At 40.1% G+C, this 24,606-nt stretch overlaps 1 protein-coding gene across 2 annotated transcripts in view; it reads left to right on the forward strand.

The window, feature by feature from the left end:
• Window positions 1-6,931: 6,931 nt before the first annotated feature.
• The window catches only part of SERAC1 (serine active site containing 1), a 60,664-nt gene continuing 42,989 nt past the window's right edge, over window positions 6,932-24,606 (forward strand). The window contains exons 1-2 of one of the 2 annotated variants that reach the window (XM_074368081.1): window positions 6,964-7,084; window positions 9,674-9,818. In XM_074368081.1, coding sequence (XP_074224182.1) covers window positions 9,796-9,818 — 23 coding nt within the window. In that variant the 5' untranslated portion in view covers window positions 6,964-7,084; window positions 9,674-9,795. Of the gene's footprint in view, window positions 7,085-9,673; window positions 9,819-24,606 lie in introns of both variants that reach the window. The other variant, XM_074368082.1, reaches the window with a different exon arrangement.

Below are 24,606 nucleotides of genomic sequence, written 5' to 3' on the forward strand. Positions count from 1 at the left end.
AGGTGAATAGGAGACAGAAATTAAAAGCAGATGTATAGAGCCATAAGGTCATGAGTGTTAAAGGAATGAGGGATGGCCTGGAAGTCTGTGGCTTTTTTGGGTGACTGAAAACAAAGAAAAGTAGGAATAAAGGTCATGGGAATGAGAGTCTCAAGGCAGATAATGATAAAAACAATGGGTTTTCTTGTTAGCCCTTTAAAATAAATTTTGGGTCTAAATGTAACAATAATGAGGATAAATAAGGACATCAGAAAAATTGCTGCCCAAGTGTGATACACTATCTTGTTACTGTTTGAGTGCCCTGCATTCACAGATGACACCGATTTGCTCTAATTAGCTGCTACTACGAGGTACTAGAGATAGCAAGGGTTCAGTGGTTCCAAAGACTTAGCTCCAGAAATTTTCTAAGTGAAATAAATTTACATACTTTCAATTAAATAAAAGCTAAGCAACTGAAACCAAGAAGCGTCAGAGGACTGACGATCTGTGCTTTGAATCAACACATCAGTGCTTTAAATATTTTTGCTATTTGCATACCACCCTTGGCATTTTAACCATCTCTTGCAGCACCTGCATTACATATACTTAATATTTTTCTTTATATTGCCTTTAAATCAACTAACTTCTAAACTAACTTCATCTGGTACAAAATCACCAGTCATGTTGATATGTTTTATTTTCTTCTCAGTTTTCTCAGATAATTTAAACTGGTTATACCAAAACTATTTTTGTGCTCTACCCCACCGCCCCTAATCTGTGTTCTACTCCAAACCATTCTGAATGCTAGCTGTATTCCCTATACCTGAGGAAACATGACTAAAGGACAAATGGGATGAGAACTTATAAAATGACTGGTCAGTGACACACTGAAATAACTACCTCTAATATCAACTGCCTCAAGCTTTTTGAAAAAAAATGGAAAGCAGTCAATTTGATATTGAACTTTCAAACATGTATTTGAAATATAATCTGTAATGATTCAAAAAGACACTCAAAAGTTTAAGGGACATTTTGTTAGGAAGTGCTGAGGGCCTAGAATATTTTGCAAGAATATAGGCTGTTTACTTGTACATGAGAAAGTCTCTGGGCGAACCTGCTGGCAGGAAAGAACCAAAACCAAGTGGCCATGTATGTATTTGGTCGAAGTACTGGTATCAGGGCTAGTGAGCAGGAAAAAATATTTTTGCCCTGGAAATGTAAAGGGCAGGTATCATCAGCCACCTCCTAAAGAACCTCAGTATGGCTCCCATAAAATATGATTCTAAAACGTATTACACCATGAGGGGCCTACTAGGATGATGTAGCTACATGTAAGAGAGACTGCAACATTAATCGGTTGGATAAAGTTGTCAGTACTGTCCATCCAATCAGAACAATAATCTTTGTTTAGTCAATGGTAAACAATCCTTCCTGATAGTAATTAGCTAACAGATGTAATTACTTAAAATTTTAAAAAGTATTTGTCTGTAAATTGTTATGTTCTGAGAGTAGAATGTTTTAGAAAATTGTTATTGAATGTGAAAATGGCTTTGTTCATATCACTTAAAATATTTTCAAAGCTGTATTATTTGATTATAAGAATGTCATAAATCAACACCTTGTTTTATTAGCACATTTAACTACCTAAAATTTTATCTGCAGTTTGGATCACTTCTTTCCTTATGATCACTTCCATAAGATAAACATCTAGAAATGGAATTATTGCGCTAAAGCATATAAAAGCCCAAAAGACCGATCAAATTACTTTCCAGATCAGCTACTTCTCAAGGTTGCACTTCTATCATCATGTTGGCAGCTTGGTGAGAGCTTGCTTTTTAAAAGCTACGACTGGAAGACAACAGTCACTTCATTTCGAAGCTATTCTGGTGTAACCTGCCAAAAAGGAAGTCTAGTGTGCACACCTTTTTTGTACTGAAACTTGAATTCAATTTATCAAGAACCTATTCTTATCCACTCTGATCCTCACTGTGGTAACCGAGAAGCTCTAAAGGACACTAATAACCTAGAATTTAGGCTGAGATTACATTCTTTGATTCAATTCTATTAACAAAGTTCTTTCAGTAAACAAATATTTACTAAGCACTCAAATAGAGATATATATATAGCTATATATATGCAAAGATATATATATATTTCAGGCACTGTTCTGGGTGCCCAGGAAACTTCAGTGAATGTGGCCCTGCTAAGAATAAGCAGCAAAAGCTCACAAAAGATACATAAATGCTGTGAAAGAATAGGACAGTGGTTAGACTGGTTTTGCCTTAGCTCTTGTTTTTCATATACAATACAGGTTTGGAAGCCAAACCCATAGGATAAAACTGGACTAGGAATACCTGTTTCTCCAGATTCTTTGCTGCTGTACTGTATACTGGTTAGAGTGCGCACCCAGACAACGTATCTTCCCTGCTGAAGCACCTGCCAAACCAACTGTGATAAATGTCACACCAGAGGTCTGCTCCAGCACCTGGACTTGGACACAGACATTTGCTGTGCATATGCTCCTTGCTTCGATGACTGCTGTGGTTGGCTAGACTTGGGAAAACTCTTGGTGTGAGGCTGGCAGTTGACAGTGGTAGATCCCAACAAAGAGGAAGTCCTCACCTACCTCATTCTGACATAAAAATATAAAAAACTTGAATTTAGCTTTAGATTTTGGTATTTGATAAGCCTTGGGAGGAGAGAATCTTATTATATCCAAGTACTTTGATTTTTCAGTTCACTGATAGCTGGGTCTAAGTGGCCAGCATCACAAACTGGTTTATTTGCTTCTTTAATGTAAAGCTGTACTCTGATGCACCTAGATGTTTCATATAATCTATGACTATTATGAAGTAATAAACAGACTTATGCTGATACTGTATTACTAACAATTTTCTCTTTGGCATCAAAGACAGGAGGGAAATTGAAGGAATTTTCCAGTTACCACTCCAACATGTGTACTTGATCATGAAAGTGGACTCACAGGCTCTGGCCATACCCTTTATGAATCTGTTGTTTCTTAGGCCTGGAGTCTTCTTGGAAGAGCTGTATATTTGGGAAGACAGTTACCTTTTTGAAAAATCATGCAAGCTTTACTTTAGAAAGTTGAAGGGAAAAAGTAGTTTTGTAAGGACAGTATCCATCTGCAAAATAAAATTTCAGCAGCACTGGTGCAAAACAATTCCCTAAAGGGGAACTGATTACCAAACTTAAGCTGACTAAATGCTTCTCAAACTAAAAATGCACTATGACAAGATCCTTTTGCATGTACAATTTTGATTTAGTAGATGTGGGGTGTGGTCTGAAATTTTTCATTTCTAACAAGTTCCAGGTGATGCTGCTGCTGCTGCTAGCCTGGGGAATACATGGAAAAGCAAGGTGACAGAGGGCCACTGGCACCCAGGCAGAGTTCAGAGGCTTGATAACAAGCAAACTAGAGGAGAGCTCACCCAATCAGCAAAGAATATACCTCAGTTTCTCTCACAGATCCTTACTCTTTGCTCTTAAGACTAAACTGAGCGTCTACCACTGAAATTTTAATGAGTTTCCCAGAGTATTGCTCTTGAAAATGCAGTCCAGCCATCATTAAAAAAATACATAGGCATGATACTATCCCAACCACCATTCCAAAAGGACTACTTTGGAAACAGACTAAATTATTCCAAGGTTATTCTTGAATAGGTAACAATGACAAAGAAAAAAAATGGATGTGGGAGAGACTTAGGGAAAGTAGCAACGGGAGTGAAACTGTGCAGTAAAAGAGTCATCACAAATCACTAGGGAAGGAAATAAATGGTGCTGGACAATTTTTCAGCTATCTGACCAAAAGAAGCAGCTAACTTAGATCTTCACCTTGTAAAATGTCCCTCCTTCCAATAAATTCTAGATGAATGAAGCTTAAAGTACCAACGAAAACAAAAATATGAAAACCCAATGAGAGGGTGAATATTGATCAAATCCAGGATAAAGATTACATTTAGGAGTTAGAAGAAACAAAAGGGAAAAAACTGATAGCTGACACTGTGTGTGTGTGTATTCTCTGTGCTAAAAATTAACATTAAAAGACCAACCAGTAAAATGTTTCTATTAATTATGACAAAGTGATAAGAAAAATAAAATACAAAAATTAGCTTAGAAGTATTTTCCAAACAAATATGAAAACGAATATATGGATGTGTATGCATGAACAGGACACTGTGTTGTACATCAGAAATTGACAAAATGACACGTTGTAATTGACCGAACTTCAATTAAAAAAAAAGTGTTCCAAAAGACAACAGCATGGTATGCTTAGAATTTCTAGGATCTAGATCTGTCCCTTTGCTTTCCCAAGTGACTACCTTTCTTCTCTCTAGTGGTTTGTTTTTATGAACATACATTCTAGTCTCTCACATTAAAACAACAAAAATAACAAAAACCAGAGTCCCTTAACACAGTCTTCTTCAGCTACCACCCCATCTCTCTATTCCTTTGCTCATTATCACAAAACTTCTCCAAATAGTCTCCACTTCCTTGCTTCCCTTTCTCTTTTTAAAGTACTCCAATCCGGCATCTATCCCACTTCTCCATTTAACAGCTCTCACACAAAATTGACGACCTCCAGGGTGTCTTCACCTTATCCCACCTCTCATCACCACCAGACACAGCCCTTGCGCCTTCAGGAAACATTCCCTCCCTTAGTTTCCTTCCTACTTCACTGGCTGTTCTCTTAATTGCCTGTGTTACTCAAACTCTAAATCTGCACTATCCGTAAGGTAGCCATAGTCACGTGACACTACTGAGCACTTGAAATGTGGTTACTTTGTGAGATGTGCTCTAAAAGCAAAATATACATTGGATTTTGAAGCTTTAGTATGAAAAAAGACTTAGTAAAGTTTTGAAGTGTTTGTATGGACTTTGAAGATTGAGTACCTGTTGAGATACTTTGGGTATACTGAGTTAAATAAAATACATTAAGTTCACCTGTTTCATTTTACCTTCCAATGTGGTTACTATAAAGTTAAGACTACATATGTGGATCCCATTATATTCCTACTGGACAGTGCTGCTCTAAATGCCAGAGTATTGTAGGGTTTGGTCTTGCTTCTCCCCCAGCCTTGCCATTACAGAAACAGTACCATCATCCATACAGTGGCTCCTGTCAGGGGCAGAGAAATGTAGAAAGTAGTATTTTCAGACAATGGAAGTGCCACAGGGCAGGACACCCAGATGAGACAGAACTGTTTGGTGGGGCAAACATACAAGTGGAGACTGAGCAAGAGTGGTCTAGCGATTCAGGTTTTCAGACTGGGAAAAATTAAGCCCTACATTAGCTATGAGGAGCTCAATTCTGCCCAATGTTTCTAGTTTCTCCTTCGGAATGTGTGCCTAGTTTAAGAAATCTTCAACTGGCTTTCTTTCTCTTTTTTAAAGACCAAAGTTTGTGATTGTGAAGACTCAGGCAGAACCTAAAATTCTAGTCAATTCCTGATGATTTGAGAAACAAGGCCTGTTCACCTAAAGAGGGTTAATTTAACAAATATGCTGCTTTTGACCAAAAGTTCTTGGAAATAATGCCAATTACATCAATTCAACAAAGACACAAATGTGGCAGTAGGAAGAAACTCAGCAACAAAATCTGTCCCACTTGTTATTAAGTAAGAAAAATGAAGTTTAGAAAGCTGAAAGACTTGATTCATTTAGATCTTAGAACAAAACAAAAAATGCATTTTGGAAGTATACATGCAAATCAAGATTCAATGTGCAGATTTAAAACTCATTAAGTATCAAAACTACTAACCATTTAGCAGGGAGGGTACAGCTCAGTCATAAGAGTGCATGCTTAGCATGCACAAGGTTCCAGATTCAATCCCCAGTACCTCCATTAAATAGACCTAATTACCTCCTCCCCTCAAAAAACAAACAAACAAAAAACTAACCATTCTATAAGCACTCCTTTCAAGACGTTGACCATCTTTTCCGAGTCAGAAGGTGCAGATGACCATAAAAATGCTGAAAAAAAAAAAAAAGAAAGAAAGAAAAAGGGGGGGGGTGTAAAGTAACAAAACACAAAACCATCAACTTCCATATCCTTTGGGGATTTACTTTCGAAATGAGGCAAGAAATTAAGTGTCAAAACATGTGCGTCTTTGAGAGACAGAGCTAACACTAGGAAAACAGATATTCTGATTTTCTAGCGAAATTAAAATGAATATTTGGAATACTAGCAATGCATAAATCTTACTTGCAAACAAATTCTACCCGCTGTCAATCCTAATGAAAGCAAGGGGACTAACTCCACACCACTGTGCCCCAACCAAGGTATAAAGCATGTTCTTTAGTCAAAAGATTTCTTCCCATCCAGGAGTATGATAAAACATAACATCCTTGGAGACAGGACTCACAGAATGGTAGCTCTGAAAAGGGCCTTAGAAATTGTATAGCGAGTCCGACCATCTCGTTTTACTGACGAAGAGATTAAGCCACAGCTCCCGCCCGCCCCTACTCAATAAAAGTATAATCCAGGTCTCTAGATTTCGTGTTCCTTTGCCAAGTAAATTACGTTCCCCAATGATGTGAGCTTGAAGGAAAGGAACCCACTCAGCCCCGCCAACTTAACCCTTAAACTTCTACACCTGGGTGCCCGGCAATGCCTCCCCAAAGGAAATCCAACGTTCCCTGCGGGACAGCCGACCGGCCTAGTCAGGAAGAGCCCAGAAAGGGGGCGGGATACCGCCCTTTACCCCAGCACCTGAAGGACAGGCTTGTTGGACTTTCCCTCTCCTCTTTTTCTTCTAGACCCCCGATCTCCCACTCTTCTCTCACACTCCAAGAGCCGTCACCACGCACCTCCGCCCACAGATCCAGCAGCGCCTCGGCGTCGCCGACAGAGTGCGCCTGCGCCAGCTACGTCATCGCGACAGCGACGCTCCCGTGGGCGGAACACCTCTGCAGGAGGCGGGGCGCGGGCTGGGCCGAGGGGCGGGGCGGGGCGCGGTGAGGGCGCGGTCACGTGCCGCCCGGCGCCGGTGTAGGGCGCGGGCTGGGAGCCGCGGAGAGGGCGGGCTCCCCGCCGACAGGGTCCCGGGTGAGCGGCTGGGGGCAGGCCGAGTCAGCGTGCCGGCAGGTAGGAAGGGAAGGCCGGGTTCGTAGGGGCGGGCGAGGGCCTCGGCGAAGCCAGGCACTGCGGGGAGTGGGGAGGGCGCTGACGGGGCGCGGCCGGTGCGCCCCCGCGAGGACGCACGGACCCTGGCTGACCCGCTGACCCGCCGCTCGGCGTGAGGTGAGGGCCTCTCTCCCAGAGTCTGCAACTCGACTCTTCTTTCCTGGTCGCCGCTTTTCTGTGGTTCCTCTCCGAAGCCCAAAGAGCACCTGCCGGTACCATCAGCCCGGGCGCTTTGGTCAGGGAAAGATAATGAAAATGAGAAGGAAACAGTCTCCTCATTTAAATCGGAACCTTCCAGACCACAGCTTCTAGCTCTGACCGAGAGGTTGAACAGATTGAAGGCTGATAGGTGTCTAAGACGGGTAACTGTCATTTTAAAGTAAAAGACCCCAGAGAGTTCTAAAATTAGTTCCTTCCCCAAATTAGGATCTATAGTCTAATAGAGCTCTCTCTCCAATTGTTTTCACACCAGTGGAGAAATGAGGTTCATGCTTTCTGTTCCTAAGATAAAATTGTACTTCTCCAATGGTGTATTCATGTGATTTACGAACCTAGCTTTTCCATCTATTTTCCTCTTTCCCTCAACTCTTTCTCTTATGGTTGGTTTCCATAGTGCTGCGCATGCTCGCTCGCGCGCCCTCTCCCTCTCCCCCCCCCTCTCTTTCTTTCTCTCTCTCTAATCTCCCAAATATAGCTCTTCCCAAGTATCTTTTCAGTTTTTTTCTTCTTGAATGCATTTATCTCCTGGACTGTCCCATCAGTTCCATCACATTGGACCTCCATTCTTGTGCTCCAGGTGCTGGCCTGATGCCTGCACATTAATGACCTGTGGTAACTCTCCACCTCTCAAACTGAACTAGTTCTCACTTCATTTTAACTTCCAAACCTACTTTTCTTCTTGTGTTTTTCTAAGTCGTCCAGATTTAAAACTTCAATTTATTTATTCAACAAACATTTTGTGCAGTATGTGCCAGACCCTGTTCTAGACACTGCGAATACAATGGTAAACTAATTACAGTGGGGGAGAGAGACACTGACCTCAGTTAATAAGAAGGTATCCGATGTGATCTTATAAAGAGTGACTGGAAAGGCTGCTTTGGTTTAGAGGGTGTCAAAAATGGCCTTCAGTTCAAGCAGACTTCTGAAGTAAAATCTTTTATACACCAGTACTAAGTAGGAATTTGAATTAAAAAAATACTACTCATAACAGTATTTAATACTAAAGGTATCTAGAAATAGATCAAATTAAAGCTGCATAGTCCTTTAGTGAGAAACTTATAATGTTCTATTGAAATGCATAAAAGAAGACCCAAGTAAATGGAGAGGTATACCATATTCATGGATAGGAAACCTCACTATCATAAAGATGTCAGTTTTTCCCAGTTTTCCAGATTCATTGCAGTTCCGAATAAAATTGCTATATGGTTTTTCATGGAAGTTGGCATGCTGACTGTAAAATGTATACGGAAAGGCAAAGCACCTAGAATTGCTAAGTCAATTTTGAAGAAAAAAATCTGTTCCTCCTGGATATCAAAACAATATAAAGCCATAATAATTGAGATTACTGTCTCAATTACTGGTATTGGTTTAAGGACAGAAAAGTAGACTCATGGAGCAGAATAGAGAGCTTAGAAACACACTTACATACATGTGGGAGCTTGGTTTACCACTAAGTGGTATTACAAAGCATGGGGGAAAGTACAGGCTGTTCAATAAATGATGCTGAGATATGTGATATCCAAATAGATTAAAGACAAAATTAGATTCCTTTCCACACCATTTCCGACAGTAATTTCCAAATGGATTAAAGATATATGTGAAAAGTATTTAGAAAAAAAAAAGCAGGCTATGTTGTCTTGAGGGAAGATTTCTGTTTTTTGTCTGTTTTATTGCTGTTAAATACACATAACGTAAAATTTGCCATTCTAAACACTTTCATGTGTGCAATTCAGTTTGTGTTATTGTGCAGCTATTACTACTGTCTTTCTCCACAACTTTTTCATCTCTCTGGAAAGGATTTCTTAAGTTACAGAAAGCACCATTGAGGATCCTGTTGTATTACTCCAAATGAGAGATGGTGGTGACATGCACTTGAGTGCTAACAGTGAAGATGGAGAAAAGTGGCTGAATTTGGGATATGTTTTGATGGCAGACAGCAGTTACTGTGCTTGGTTTAGATAATGTGAAGGGAAAGCAAGGAATGAAAGGCAATATCAAGTTTTTTGCTTGACCTGTGAGGTAAATTATTTGCCATATATCATCAAAAACCACTTACCATTTGCTTGGTGGTGATGAGAGTAGGAGAAGGAAGAGTTTGGAAAGAAAAAAATGAAGAATTCTGTTTTGGACAGTTAAGTTTGAAAGACCTGTTGGACATTCAAGTGGAAATGTTCCAGTAGCTGTTGGATAGACATCTGGAAAGATGGTGACTGGAGTTACAACTTCAGGATCACTGGCATATAGATATTTAAAACTGATGTATTAGGATTAGATTTGGCTGCATTACATAGAAAATATAATAATGACTTAAATATGCATCTAATTCTATAGGTAGGCAGGCTGTGGCTGGTATGGCAGCAGCTCCATGATTATCACGGACTTGGACTCCTGTCTTGCTGTTCTGCCATCCTTAGCATGCTGCCTCATGGTTGAGATGGCTGCTTTAATTCCAGATGCCACCTGCTCATAGCAAGAGGTAAGAGGGACTCACAGGAAATACTGCCACTCAAGATGAGCTCTCAATCAAAAATTATGAAGCATATAAATAAATAAACCACCAAGAAGGATAGCCAGTTATTAGAAATGGTGGTTCTAACAGAAACTTTAAAATAAGTATGTTCAAAGTGTAAAGGAAGGTTTAGAAACCACATGTATCAGTTAGCTTTTTGCTGCACTATGAACTATCCCAAAACCTAGTCACTAAAATAGCCATTTTATTATTGCTTACAAGTTTAAGGGTTGAATATGGGGTTTATAGGGTCAGCTAGGGGCTAGTTAGTCTGGGATGACCTCATAAGCCTGGCAGTTTGTGCTGGCTGTCAGTTGGTACTGGTGTTTGGGCTAATGGGGGGATATTGAGCAGCATTTCTCTTTTCCTCCAGCAGAATAACCTGGGCGTCTTTACATGCTGGTCGTCACAAGTTTCCCAAGGCAGAACAGACAGAAACCCCAGTATGCATTGCTTCTCAAGTCTCATTTGAAGTCAGTTGTAAGGCCAGTCCATGGTCAGTATGGGAAGACACTACCAAAGAACATAGATATGGGAAAAGGAATAACTTGTGGCCATTTTTCACAATCTGTCATAATTTAAGACAAAAAACAGAGTAGAATGTGAAAAGAGCAGGCAAGTGTGAAGTGAGCCAAATAGAAGTTTTAGAAATAAGGGAAAGTTATTGAAATACTCAGTAGATAGATTGAATGGCAGGCTAAATACAGCTAAATAAAAGATTGGTGAATTGTAAGACAGATTTGGGGAAACAATCCATAAAAATGTCCAGAGACAGAAAAAGTTAGAAAATATGGAAGAAGTTGAGCTTTGGAAGTAGAATCAGAAAGTCTAAAGTATACCCAATAAGAGTACCAGAAGGAAAAAATAGAGTGGAGCACTCCAAATCCTGAGCAATACATATAAAAGCAAACCAGTACCTAGACATAACATACGGAAGTTTAAGAACATCTAAAACAAATATCTTCAAACTGCCAGATGAAGTACAGTAATCATGATAATAAGTAACATTTGTTGAGCACTTAACTTGGAATAGGCACTATTCTATGTACTTTACATGTATTATGTCATATTTATATAACTCCTTAAAGTAGTCCTATTATTGCCATTTTGTAGGTGAGGAAAGTGAGGCACAGAGAGGTAAATTAGCTCGTAAGCATATGTCTAGTTGTGTTTTAAAACATACTGAGAACTTTGTTTTAATCACGTGTGGTAAGATGACAAACACAGAGACAACTGTCTTGAAAGAACAGTTTACTATAGTATTGCTTTCAAGAGGAGGGGGCGTGCCATGCTGTGCACTTAGGGAGGCATTGGGATTGCTCAGATGGAGTGAGGGGAAACCACGGGCCAGAGCCTGTTATGATTTTCGTGGGAAAGAATGGATAAGATGGGGTAGTCAAGCTGAACAAGTTTAGGATTGGATGGATTGAATAATTTTGGCAGCCTTTGGGCTATAGGGAAAGTCCTTAGTTTTCTGATACCTGGCCCTGGATTGATACAGGGCAGGGGAAATATTGACTTGGTGTATGATGGATAAAGGAGGTTTGCGAGTAGGACTGAGGATTGGTTGGTTTGCACATGAATGGTGTACTCACAAGCGGGTTGTTTGCAATTTCTAGAAATCAGCTAACCTCTGAAGGGGCAGTTGTCTCCTGGGTCCTCAAGGCACCAAGATGTCAAAGCATAGTAAAATAAAAGACACAATTAATATAGGTTGTTGGTGGAACTGGATTTGAAACTAGCCAGTGTGGTTCCACAGAGAACCTTCCTAACCTCTTTCTTACTTTGCCTACAGAGAAACAAAAAGACTTGTAACAGATTTCTCATGAGCAACAACAAATACCAGGTGAAATGTCAGTAGAAGTATGGTTAACATGCTTAAGGAAACCTACTGTTAATTTAGAATTCTAAACCCAGCTAACTATGTTATGTAAGAGAGTAAAATATAATGCTTTATTTTTTTATTGAGGTATGGTTGTTTTACCATATTATGTTAGTCTCAGGTGTACAACATAGTGATTCACAATTATAGATTATATTCCCATTTACATTTATTATAAAATATTGGCTATATTTGCTTTGCTGTACAATATATCCTTGTAGCTTATTTATTTTGTACGTAATAGTTTGTACCTCTTAATCCCCTACCCCTATCTTGCCCCCAAACCCCTTTTCTCTCCCCACTGGTAACCACTAGTTTGTTCTCTGTATCTGTGAGTCTGCTTCTTTTCTGTTATATTCACTAGTTTATTTTATATTTAGATGCCACATATAAGTGATACACAGTATTTGTCTTTGACTTATTTCACTTAGCATAATGCACTCTAAGCCCATCCACATTGTTGCAAATGGCAAAATTTCATCCTTTTTTATGGCTGAGTAGCATTCTCTTGTGTGTGTGTGTGTGTGTGTGTGTGTGTGTGTATTTTGTTAAAAGCTTTTTCTGCATTTATTGAGATGATCATATGGTTTTTATTTTGTATGGTTTTATTCTTCAGTTAATCTGATGTGTCACACTCACTGGTTTACATGTATTGAAAAATCCTTGCATCCCTGGGATAAATCCCACTTGATCATGGTGTATGTTATAATTCTTTTAATGTGTTGTTGGATTCAGTTCAGTAGTATTCTGTTGAGGATTTTTGCATCTTTGTTCATCAGTGATATTGGCCTGTAATTTTCTTTTCTTTTTGTTTTTTTTCCCTGTTATCTTTGGTTGTAGTATCAGGGTGATGCTGACCTCGCAGAATGAGTTTGGAAATGTACCTTCCTCTGCAATTTTTTTGGAATAGTTTCAGAAGGATAGGTGTTAACTCTTGTCTGAGTGTTTGGTAGAATTCACCTGTATGCCATCTGGTCCTGGACTTTTGTTTGGTGGGAATTTTTTAAATTACTGATTCACTTTCATTACTGGTAATTGGTCTGTTCATATTTTCTATTTCTTTTCAGTTCAGTCTTTGGAGGGTATACATTCCTAGGAATTGTCCCTTTCTTCTTGGTTGTCCAATTTATTGACATGTAGGTGTTTATGGTAGTCTCTTACGATCCTTTGTATTTCTGTGATGTTGATTGTAATGTTTCCTTTTTTCATCTCTGATTTTATAGATTTGAGCCCTCTTAATTTTTTTCTTGATGAGTCTGGCTAAAGGTTTATTAATTTTATTTATCTTTTCAAAGAACCAGCTTTTAGTTTTATTGATCTTTTATTTTTTTAGGCTCTATTTCATTTATTTCTGCTCTGATCTTTATGATTTCTTTCCTTCTACTACTTTGGGTTTTGTTTGTTCTTCTTTTTCTAGTTCTTTTAGGTGTAAGGTTAGATTGTTTATTTGAGATTTTTCTTGTTTCCTGAGGTAAGCTTATATTGCTATAAACTTTCTCCTTGAACTGCTTTTGCTGTGTCATAGATTTTGGATCATAGTGTTTTCATTTTCATTTGTCTCTAGGTATTTTAAAATTTTCTCTTTGATTTCTTCAGTGATCCATTTGTTGTTTAGTAGCATATTGTTTAGTTTCCACATGTTTGTGTTTCTTGCAGTTTTTTTTCTTGTAGTGTTGTGGTCAGAAAAGATGCATGATCTGATTTCAACTTTTTAAAATTTACCAAGGCTTGTTTTGTGACCTAGCATGTAATCTCTCCTGGAGAATGTTACATGTGCATTTGAAAAGAATGTATATTCTGCTGCTTTGGGATGGTGCTTCTCAGATCCCTGTAATACAAATGTTAATGTGTTTGATGTTGTCCCAGGAGTCTCTTATTCTTTCCTCATTTCTTTTCATCTTTTTTTCTTTTTTCTGTTCAGCATCAGTGGTTTCTACTGCTCTGTCTTCTAGCTTACTGATCCGTTCTTCTGTATCATTTAGTCTACTACTGATTCCTTCCAGTGTATTTTTCATTTCAGTTTTTATAGTCTTCATCTCTGTGTGGTTGTTTGTTATATCATCTAACTCTTTGTTAAAAACTTATTACTTTTTGCTCTCCCAGGTTTTTTGATCATCTTTAAGATCATTACCCTTAAGTCTTTCTTGGTAGATTACCTATTTCCACCTCTCTTAATTCTTTTAGGGTTTTATCTTCATCCTTCATTTGGAACATGTTCCCCTGTCACCTCATTGTTTCCTAATTTGCTGTTTTTATTTCTATGTATCTGGTAGGTTGGTTACATTTCCCAACCTTGGAGAAGTAGCCTTTTGTATAAGGTGTCCTGTGGGTCCCAGCAGTGCACTCCCATCTTGTCACCAGTGTTGTATGCTCTAGGGGTATCCCACATGTGGGCTGCATGTGTCCTTCTGTTGTGGTGGGCTGACTGCTATGGATGGTCTGGTCTGGTAGGCTTGGTTGGCCCCTGGTCCAGTTGTTTGCCAGGCTCTGCCTTGTGTGGAGGTTACTGGCCATGGGTTGGCAGGGCTGAGTCACAGGACAGCTGGCTATAGAACCCTGGTGGGGGGCCCTCAGGGTAGTGCTGGTTCATCAGTGGACAGAGCTGGGATCCAGGAAACCTTGGGGCTGGTGTCTGCCCACTAATGGGTGATGCCAGTTCCTGGGGCTAGTGGTGGCCCATTGGGAGACAGAGCCAGGTCCTGGGGTCTGGCTTTAAGTCCCAGGGGTCCAAGAGATGATGTCAGACTACTGGTGAGAGGGGCTGGTTCCTGACACAGCTGGTTATAGAGTCCGGATTGTCCCAAAGCTTGTGTTAGCTTGTTAGTAGGCGGGACCAGGACCCAGCCAGTCCCAGGGCCGATGTTAGCCTGCTGGTAGCTGGGCTGTGTCCATAGGCTGGGAGGGGATGCAGTTGTACTATGGCTGCTCTGCCTGCTAGTGGGTGAGGCTGGTCCATAGGCTAGAGAAGGCTTTATGTTGGGCAGGGCCAGGGATTCTAGGGCTGGTGCCTCCCACTGGTGCTTGGAACTGGGTTCCAGGGTCTCTGGCTGCAGGGCCCTCGGTCTAGTGCCTGCACAATGGTGTGTGGGGCCAGATTCTGGTCCCTTTGGTGGGCAAGGTGTGTCCAGCGGTGGTTGTGTGCGCAGGAAGCCTTAAGGCAACCTATCTGCTGGTGGGTGGGGCTGTGTTCCCACTCAGTTTGTTGTTTGGCCTGAGGGTTGCCAGTACTGATATGTGTAGGCTGTTGGGCGAGGATAAGCTGGTTCCTGAGGCTGATAAGCTAGAGAGAGGATTCTAAATAGCCCTTGCCAGTACCAGTGTCCACATGGTAGAATGAGCTCCCCAAAATGGCTGCAGCCAGTGTCTAACCCCCCAGGGTGAGCTGGAGTTGCTTCCTGCCTCTCTGGGAGATTCTCCAGGATCTGCAAGTAGGTCTGACCCAGCTTCCTTTCAAATTACTGCTTCTGCCCTAGGTCCCAGAGCATGTGAGATTTTTCTGTGCACCTTTTAAGAGTGTGTTACCAAACCAAACTTGGGTCCATTCGCCCCACACACAGCATAGCCAATCTATTGACACTGGGTGAAGGAAAGTACAGCATTTATTGCAAGGTTCTAAGCAAGGAGTACAGGTGGCTAATGCTCTGAAAACCCTAACTCTGCAGTGGCTTTCAGGGAAGAGGTTTTAAAGGCAAGGTAAGGGAGAGAGGGTCATAGGGAATGTGAACAGTTCCTGCAGTTTTCTGTTTGGTAGGGGATCAGGTAATCAGGCAACATCACAGGGCTTAACATTATTAATCTTCAGGCTCCATCCGATCTAGGGGCTGCATACTAACGGTCATCACCAGATGGAGATCTGGTTGGGGTCTGATTTCTTCAGAACAACTGAGGAATATGCATTAGAATTTATCTTTACTTTTGAGACAGAACTGGGAGTCCCTGGGGCAGATTCATTGTTTAAGTTATGATTATTTCCTGCCTGCCTGTTGTATCTTTTTTCTACATTCCTTACTTTTCCCATCAACTGCTACGGCTTCTTTCTTTCTTTCCACTTATGGAAGATCTAGGAGGCCACAGTATATTCTTACAGTTTTTTTCCTAACCATCAGTAAGTAGGGGACACCTAGGCATTCTGTCACCAGGAAGGCCCCCACATAGGTCTGCTCCATTTCAGTCCCCCACCCCTTTTTTTGTAATTCTACTCAATCCTGAGGGGAATAGTGGTGGTGACCTCTCAGCTCTTCCTGCTGAATAGGGGTGACATTTAAAAGGGGGGAGGATTTGAGAACAGAAATTCTTGAGCCTTTACTTCAAAGAAGTCCTGTGTCCCATGTGGCTTTTCTGACTACTGCAAAACAAATAGGCTTGCTTTCTCCTCTCACAATAACACTTCAGCAGGAAAAATAAGAGATGACTATCAGGAAGCGAGCAGCCATCTCTCTAGTATAATCAAAACTCCCCGTGGACTGGAAAAGAAAAGAAAACCGACCTATGATTCCTGAACAAGTGTTTGCATAGTCTTTTGTTAGTTGCACTATTCTCTTTCCTCCCTTGTCTACCATTATCTGTACTCAGTGGAATTCTGTAGTACTCTGTGGCAAGTCCCACTGGACTAGTTCAGATTTTTCCTCCAGTCTATCCTTAGGCCAAATGACTTGCACAATGGCGTAGTGGGGTGGGGTGGTTAGTCCAGTTCCCAGTACACATAGGCATCTACATCAGTGGTATCATACATTTTTTTAAATTATAGTTTCCTAACTGTACTGTAATTGCACCAGATCCCTGTGTCATTCATACAGCAGGTGTTATTGTTACAATCCTGATCAGATAGAACAACTGTCTCATTACTGATTCGTCTCAGCAGAACTTTCCTTTTCCCATATACCATATGTTATCTTGCCAAGTCAGAATGTTTCCTAGGTCCCACTGGTTTGAGGACATAATCAGATGCTGCTTTTCAAAGTGCAGCTCAGTGTGGAGATTGGTGTCCAAATCTGGGGCCCAGTATCTTTATTCAGCAGGCCAAGTAGCTTCCCGTAAGCAATATGTGCTGTCTCTGGAAAATATTCCCTGTGCTTACCAATTGTGCTACCTGCTAGCCCCTTTTAATTAATCCAGGGAACTGGGGCCATCAAGGCACAGTGGTGTAAATTACAGTTACTGCTCAAAGTATCCCGTAGCCCGGGGTGGGAGGGGCATGGCTATTGCTTAGATGCCACTTTGGCTTCCAATGGATCAACACGCTTAATAAGCTTTGCTGGGTGTTTAAACAGGTTCATTCCCAGGGCTGGCATTTTTTGCTGTTATTTTATGGGCCTGATTTATCCATTGATTCAAAGCTTCATTTTTCTCCCAGGCTGCTTTCTAATTTCTCTTTTCTTCCTGAAATAGTACCCCTGTTAATCTACCTACCTGGATTAGCAATCCCTTCTCCTTTCCATTACCATACTCATTGGCGGACATTTCTGCCTGACTCAGCACCCCTAACCCGGCTCCCAGGTTTCCCCAGTATATCGTTTTTTGTTCTCTTAGTTTGTGGCCAGTGTTGCTCGAGCCACCGCATGTGCTGGTTCAGTTGGGAAGTGATTGCTTGGTGCAGTTCAGGTTAAGAGTGTCCACCCAAAAGTGTTGGGTTCCCCAGACTAAAGTAATATGAGTAGTGGTTGTGCCCAAATACAGGTGGTTTCTGTGGTCCGTAAGGCCCCCCATAACCTTCCAGATCTCCTCTGGGTTTGAGCATTGTTAACATTTACCCACTAGGTTACGCTAATTGATTCTGGCCAGGGGTTAGCAGAATTGGGAGGTAATCTTGAGGGTGGGGCTCACTTGCAAAAACAAGGCTAGTATGTGTGAGGGCAAAGTATATTATGACATGAAACAACGTGCGGCATACAGCACTTTACTAACCCCAAGCTCTGGAGAATTTCATCATCTAGTCCTTTTGGCACACAGTGATATCTAGTTCGGGAATTATAGATTGTTCTTTCTGGCTGATTGCATGACAGTATTTCTAAAAATGTCCCTCTCAGCCTAGACCTTATAGGGTAAATAAATCCTGAAAATGGGGTACTAAAGGCTAAATCTAAATTAGAGTGTGACAAAAATGAGTACTTGAGTTCCAGAGTAGTGTAATTACAGTGAAAGAATAAAGTAACTTTATCTTGAGAAAGATTTGGAACCAGCCTCCAGGAATAACTTTCAGGATCAAACAAAGGCAGGGGTTTTGGTATGCAGGTAGGTTGACTTTCCCCCAGCAACAGAAAAGTTACAGCTATTACTTTAATGTAGTGAGCCATCCCCTTTGTTTCTTACTGTTTTCTTCTAAAGAGAATGTTGATCAGTTAAGGACTCCCAGCTGAACTCTGCAGGGGGCTGTTTGGGAGCAGCAGTTCTCTCCTTTGATGTGGTGATGGAGTCAGAAGTCGCTGGAGGGAAGTTCCTTCACTTGGGAGTGGTGGATCCTAGGCTTAACACCTTCAGGAATGAGTTAGTAGCAAAACCTGAGAAGGCCCCACCCATCAGGGTTGGAGTTGGTTTTCTGGGAGTACTTATTGCCAGGTTTTTAAAAGTTACCAGTTCCCCAGTTTTATCTGATGGAGGGGGACATCTGTAGGGTACTTCATTCTTATATTAGGAAACTTATGAATAGCATTCAAAACAAATCCCAGTTTTGTACATATTTTATAGTATCTGTGGATGAAAAATGTTGCCTGGTGTGGCAGTCAAGCCACCAGCCACTTCAGTGACTCCCAACTGTGTGCCCTGAAAAGGGGGTTCAGGATAGAGAAAAACAGGATACTGGCCCTAAGTAGTTAAGATGTATATCAAAGGAATGATTTCATTGAACCCAGACTCTTGCATCTTCCTATGCATAGAAAAGTGCTAAATTCATTAACTTGAGATGTCTGGTTATCTTTAATTGACAGTAATCTTTTGATGTTCCAACTACCTGAGTTTGTTGCAAAACTCCTGTTTATCCTGGCATCTCCCTTGCTCTTCGGAGCAGTCTCTCAGAGCTGTTTGAAAAGCTGTCTTCAAGGCTTAAGTCCTCAGTTTTGTCTGCCAAATAAAACATAATTCTGAACTTTAAGGTTGTGCATATTTTTCAGTTGATTTATCTAATTCTTTTATCTTGTCAGAAGTTTGTCTGCTTAGCTGTTCAGAATAGAGGAATGGTCTCCCACACAGTGTCTGATAAGGACTCAGTTACAGGCTGCTTCTAGGGGCCACCCTGATTGTAAGCAGTACAACTGGAAATATTTTGACCCATGTTAAATTAGTTTCTTGACAGATTTTGGCTATAATCCTTTCCAAAGTATAATTCATCTTCTCCATTTTCCCAGTTTACTGGGGTCTTCAGGACGCATTAAATTCCATTTTATTCCAAGTTGCTCATAAACCCTGTGTAATACTGGCAACAAAAGCACTTCCATTGTCACTCTGAATTGAGCTGGGAAGTCCAAACATGGGAATTATTTCCTTGAGTAAGGCCTTCACTACCTTGGAAGCCCTGTCTGTCTGACCTGGGAATGCTTCCACTCAGCCTGTTAAAGTGTCTATCATTACCAGTATATATTGTTGCAAGAGAGGGAAGTATCACATCCTGGAACCCGCAGGAGTCCTTAGGACAGACTGCTAAGTGAGAGTTCCTGGCTTTGCGTGGGAAAGAGTTCAAGAGCCAGCCAAAGGAAATCAAAGGTAAGTTTATTTACAGAGATACACACTCCACAGGCAGAATGTGGCCTGTCTCAGAAAGTGACAGTGGCCCCCAGGCATGGGGTGGTAGGTTTTTATGGGTTAAGTAATTTCATAGGCTAATCAGTGGGAGGAATATTCCTGCTTTTTCAGGGAAGAGTGGGGATTTCCTGGGATTGGGCCACTGCCCACTTTTTGGCCTTTCATGGTCCCCCTCAGAACTGTCATGGCTTAAGGGGGAGTGATTTTTTTGTATTACGATGAAGGTATAGTGAGCTGAAGGTCAATGACCAGACTATTCTCAAAGCCACCTAGGTTTCAGCTGGTTCCAGCTAGTCTTCATAACATTTCAACAGCTGTGCCCCTTTTCATTTATCTAGCATGTGTCCTGCCTCTTTCCCTCCTGCCTCAATATGAAATGGAGAAGACCTTCTGGGGCCCTTTCTGGTACAAATCCTTTCTGTGTCTCCCATTTCTTGTTTGTAGGAAATAGGCTTTATCCAGCTTCCTTGACCTTCCCTGAGTTCCAAAGGGCAGATTCAAGCAGTTGCGAATCAGGGTGGGAGGGGAATGCAGAAAGAAAGGAGGTGCAGTCAAGAAACTGCAGTGCAGGAATAGACTTAACAATATCTCTGAGTTCTTCTGCAGGAACTTAGGCCCCCACCCAGGTGGAGAATGGTAACTTCAGGCTGAACACAGGATTCCTGAAACACTGATGCATTATGTCACCACCAACCAATCTAAAGAAAGTCACATACCCTCCAACCCTCACCCCAAATTTTGCCTATGAAAACTTCTTAAAAACCTTTGAAGAGTTTGGGGTTTTTCAGCATAAATCATCTGTTCTCCTTGCTTGGCCCTACAGTCCACATTTCTCTGCTCCAAACTCCGATGTTTCGGTTTGTTTGGCCCCACCGTGCACCAGGCACGTTAACTTGCATTCCGTAACAGATAATGAAACCTTCCTTTATAGTCTTAGGTATAACTGAAATCTACTTGCCCATCTTTCCCTGGGCCTTCCTTCCTCCCTTGAACTCTCATAGGAGGGGGGAGGAGGCTCATTTCTAGAGTTATTTTTAGCACAAGTCATGCACTTATGTATAATTCTTTGAACAGTCCTGGACATATTAGGTCCTTGAATAAAATCTTGTATCCATTGTAGGTAGGGTGCCATTTCATATCACATGTTCTGATGTATAGAACTAATCATTTCTTCCATTAAGCTTTCAGGAATCAAAACCTTTTCTTGGTTATTAACTAGCCAGATTGTGGGTTCTAAACTGGTAGGGTTGATTCCTATTCTCTTGACCTTTCAGAGTCCTTGGGTGAGTATTTGGGCTAAACTGGGTTAGGTCCCCACTTGGAATGGCCATGACCAGAGGAACTTTAGTTGTGGCTGCTTCTTTAGCCTCCTGATCTGCTCTTTTGTACCCTTTTGAAATTAGACAATCAGACTACTGATGTCCTGGGCAAGCATATTTGCCACTTCCTTCAGTTTTTATATTGCCTCTAGTATATCTTAAGATCTCTTGGGGCATGTTTGATTTCTTTCCTTTCGGAAGTGAGCAGCCCCCTCTCTTTCCAGGTTTCCATGCATTATTGAGAAAGCATATTTTGAATCAGTATAGATTGTTGACTGAAAAAAAAAATGCACAACATGAGAGTTGTTATTTAAGTTTTATTTGGGGCAGAATGAGGACTGCTAGCCTGGGAGACAGCATCTCAGATAGCTCTGAGAAACTGCTTGGAAGTAGGGGGGAAGGTTAGTATTATATATAATTTCAGTGAAGTGGGGTACTTGCAGTCAAGCACACATTTAGGCAGAGTCTTGCTGCTAGTCACGAGGAGCAGATGTCCCCACCATAAATGATTTTAGTGCTTTCTAGATATGAGGAGATGCAAGAATTTGAGCTCATAAAATTTTCTCCTGAGAATAACTATCTGAAGGCCTGTTCTACCAGTTTTTCCCAGAGCACAGAGTGCCTCATTCCTCATCGCCATCCTGAACACCTTTCAGGGTGTGTCAAAGATCAGTAACTGCAGTAGGTAGAGACTTAATCCTTGTAGAGGCAGATGGCAAGTGTCAATTTTTAGTTGGCAAGATGTTGATCCACTTACCTTTGCCGAGATGCAGGTGAGAGCGATAATTTTTGCCTTTTGGGAGGAAGTACCTGGTGGTAAGGCTTCTGACTGGGGAGTTCTGCAGTAGAGGGTAAGATCCATGAAGGCAGGTACTTTTCATATTCATTGCTTTCATATAGTTTTCATATTCATTGCTGTATCTCCAGTACTTACAACAGTTCCTAGTTCATAGGGACTCAAGTAAGTATTTGTTGAGTGAATAAATAAAGAATTAAAGAAATAATGGACAAAGGGAAGTTGACAAATGTATAAGCCAGGATGAAAAATTTTAAAACCTCTCTGAGGTACTGGTAGATCATAGAGACAGAAATTAGTAAGGCTGTAGAAGCTTTTAACAACACAATTAACAAGTTTGATATAATGGATATACTAAATTTTACCCATAACAAAGAATAAGTTTATATAATAATTTTATAAATATTGACTGCAACTAGCTAACAAAGCAAGTCTCCACAATTCCAAAGAATCTGTCATATAGCACAATAAAAAGATAATCTTTAGAAATTTCATGTGTTTGGAAACTAAAAATAAAACTAAACAATCCACAGATTAGAGGAAATCACAGTGGAAATGTCAGGACCTGTGAAATTGAGGTATGGCAAAACGTAGAGTGGAATTTATAGTCTTCAGTGCCTTTACAAAAGAGCAAGAAATACTCATAATGTATTAGTTAAGTGTTATTGAAGAAGTTAGGAAAACAACAGGGTGAATCAAAAGAAAGAAAGGAGAAAGCAATGAAGAGCAGAGATAGAAAACAAAAAGTAGAGATGATCAGCAAAACCAATAGATAATAAAAATTGATAAATCTTTTCCATTAATAAACTTTAGAAGACCACTCAAAAGTAAAAAAGAAGAAGCAGATATAATGCTGGGAACAAAAAGGTAGGGAATTTTAGGGCTAAAAAATATTTTAAGAATGGCATGAACAACTTTTTTTCCATGCATTTTTAATTGATGTATAGTTGCTATAAAATACTGTATGTTACAGGTGTACAATATAGTGACTTGCAATTTTTAAAGGTTATACTCCATTTATAGTTATTGTAAAATATTGAATATATTCCCCATGTTGTTCAGTATATCCTTGTAGCCTATTTATTTTATACATAGTAGTTTGTACTTCTTAATCCTTTACCTCTGTCTTGCTCTTCTCACCTCCTCTCTCCCCACTGGTAACCACTAGTTCTCTATGTCTGTCAGTTTGCTTCTTTTTCATTACATTCACTAGTTTGTTATGTTTTTTAGATTCCACATATAAGTGATATACAGTATTTGTCTTTTTCTTTCTGATTTATTTCACTTAGCATAATGCACTCCAAGCCCATCCACATTCTTGCAAATGGCAAAGGTTCATTCTTTTTTATGGCTGAGTAATATTCCATTGTATGTGTATACCATATCTTCTTTATCCATTCATCTGTTGATGAACACTTAGGTTGTTTCCATATCTTGGCAATTGTAAATAATGCTGCTATCAACTTTGGGGTGCATTATCTTTTTGCACTAGTGTTTTGGATTTTTTGGATATGTACCCAGCAGTGAAATTGCTGGTTCACATGGTAGTTCTATTTTTAGCTTTTTGAGAAACCTCCATACTGTTTTCCACAGTGGCTGTACCAATTTACATTCCCACCAACAGCGTACAAGGGTTCCTTTTTCTCCACATTCTTGCCAGCATTTGTTATTTATGTTCTTTGTGATGATAGCCATTCTGACAGGTGGATGAACAACTTTATGTTAATGATTTTGAAAACTTAAATGCTCATTTTTCTTGAAAAGTAGATATTAAAACTAAAGAAGGAAAATCTAAATAAACCAGTGATTGTAGAAATGACTCTAAAAAAGAGGCATATTAATAACCAAATGTAGCGTATGGGCCTTGTTTAGATCCTAATTCTAACAAACCAATAGTGTAAAACAAAAGTTTATGAAATAATTGAAGAATTTGTTGGATATTTGATGATACTATGGAATTAGTATTTAAGTTGTGGGGTTTTTTTTGGACATAATGATGGTTAATTTTTTTTTTTCTAGGAGCTACATACTACAGTATTCATGGGTTAAATATGACATGACATTTTGGATTTGCTTCAAAATAATTGATTGTTAGGGTGATGGAAAGTGAGTGTGAGTTACAGTATAGGTTACACTCTTCACTACCATAGCCACTAGCCATATGTGGCTATTTAAATTGAAATTAGTTAGAATTTAAACAGATAAAAATTTCAGTTCCTCAGTCACACCGGTATATTTTCGCATTAGTAGTGCAGATACAGAAAGTGTCTGTCATGTGAAAGTTTTATTGGGTGGAGCAGTTATAGATGAAACAAGATTGGCTATGTGTTGATAATTTTTGAAACTGAATGATAGAGTCCATTGTATTATTCTCTCTACATTGATATACATTTGATGTTTCCATGAAAGCAAAAAACAGAAAAAACATGCATAACCTTTGTGAAGAAAATGACAAAAAATTTAAAAGAATACTTAAAGATATACTATTCATGAATGGAGGGCCTCCATGGTATCAGTTCTCCTTACATTAATCTGTAAATTCAGTTCAGTTCTACTGAAAGTTCCAGTAGCCAAGACAGTCCTGAAAAGAATGGGAGCAGGGGTGCTCACTCTAGAAGCTATCAAGGCTTGTTTTAAAAGTATGTAAATTAAGAAAGATGTTATATCATTGATGCAAATGTATCAGTAGAACAAAACTCTCCAGAAATGGACCCTAGATAGATTAGACCTTGGTGTAGGAAGGAGTCATTTCTAATCAACGGGGAAACTGTGGTTTAGTAATAAATGTCTTGGGATATTTGCTTTTAAGAGTTGGTTTGATGATTTGACCAGGATCATTTGATATTCCTGGGTTTTAGGTGTTTGTGGTGCTTCAAAGTCAAATGTGCATTAGGCAGTTGTTTCTGTGTGTCTGAAGCTCAGCACAGAGAGACTTAAGGTAGTTATCGTGATTACAGGTAAAGCTTTGTGATGAAAACACTGATATGACTCAGCCAGAGAATGTAGCATGAAGGAAAAAGAGGA

Source organism: Camelus bactrianus, chromosome 8 (assembly GCF_048773025.1).
Source record: "Camelus bactrianus isolate YW-2024 breed Bactrian camel chromosome 8, ASM4877302v1, whole genome shotgun sequence".
NCBI classification, from domain to species: Eukaryota; Metazoa; Chordata; class Mammalia; order Artiodactyla; family Camelidae; genus Camelus; species Camelus bactrianus.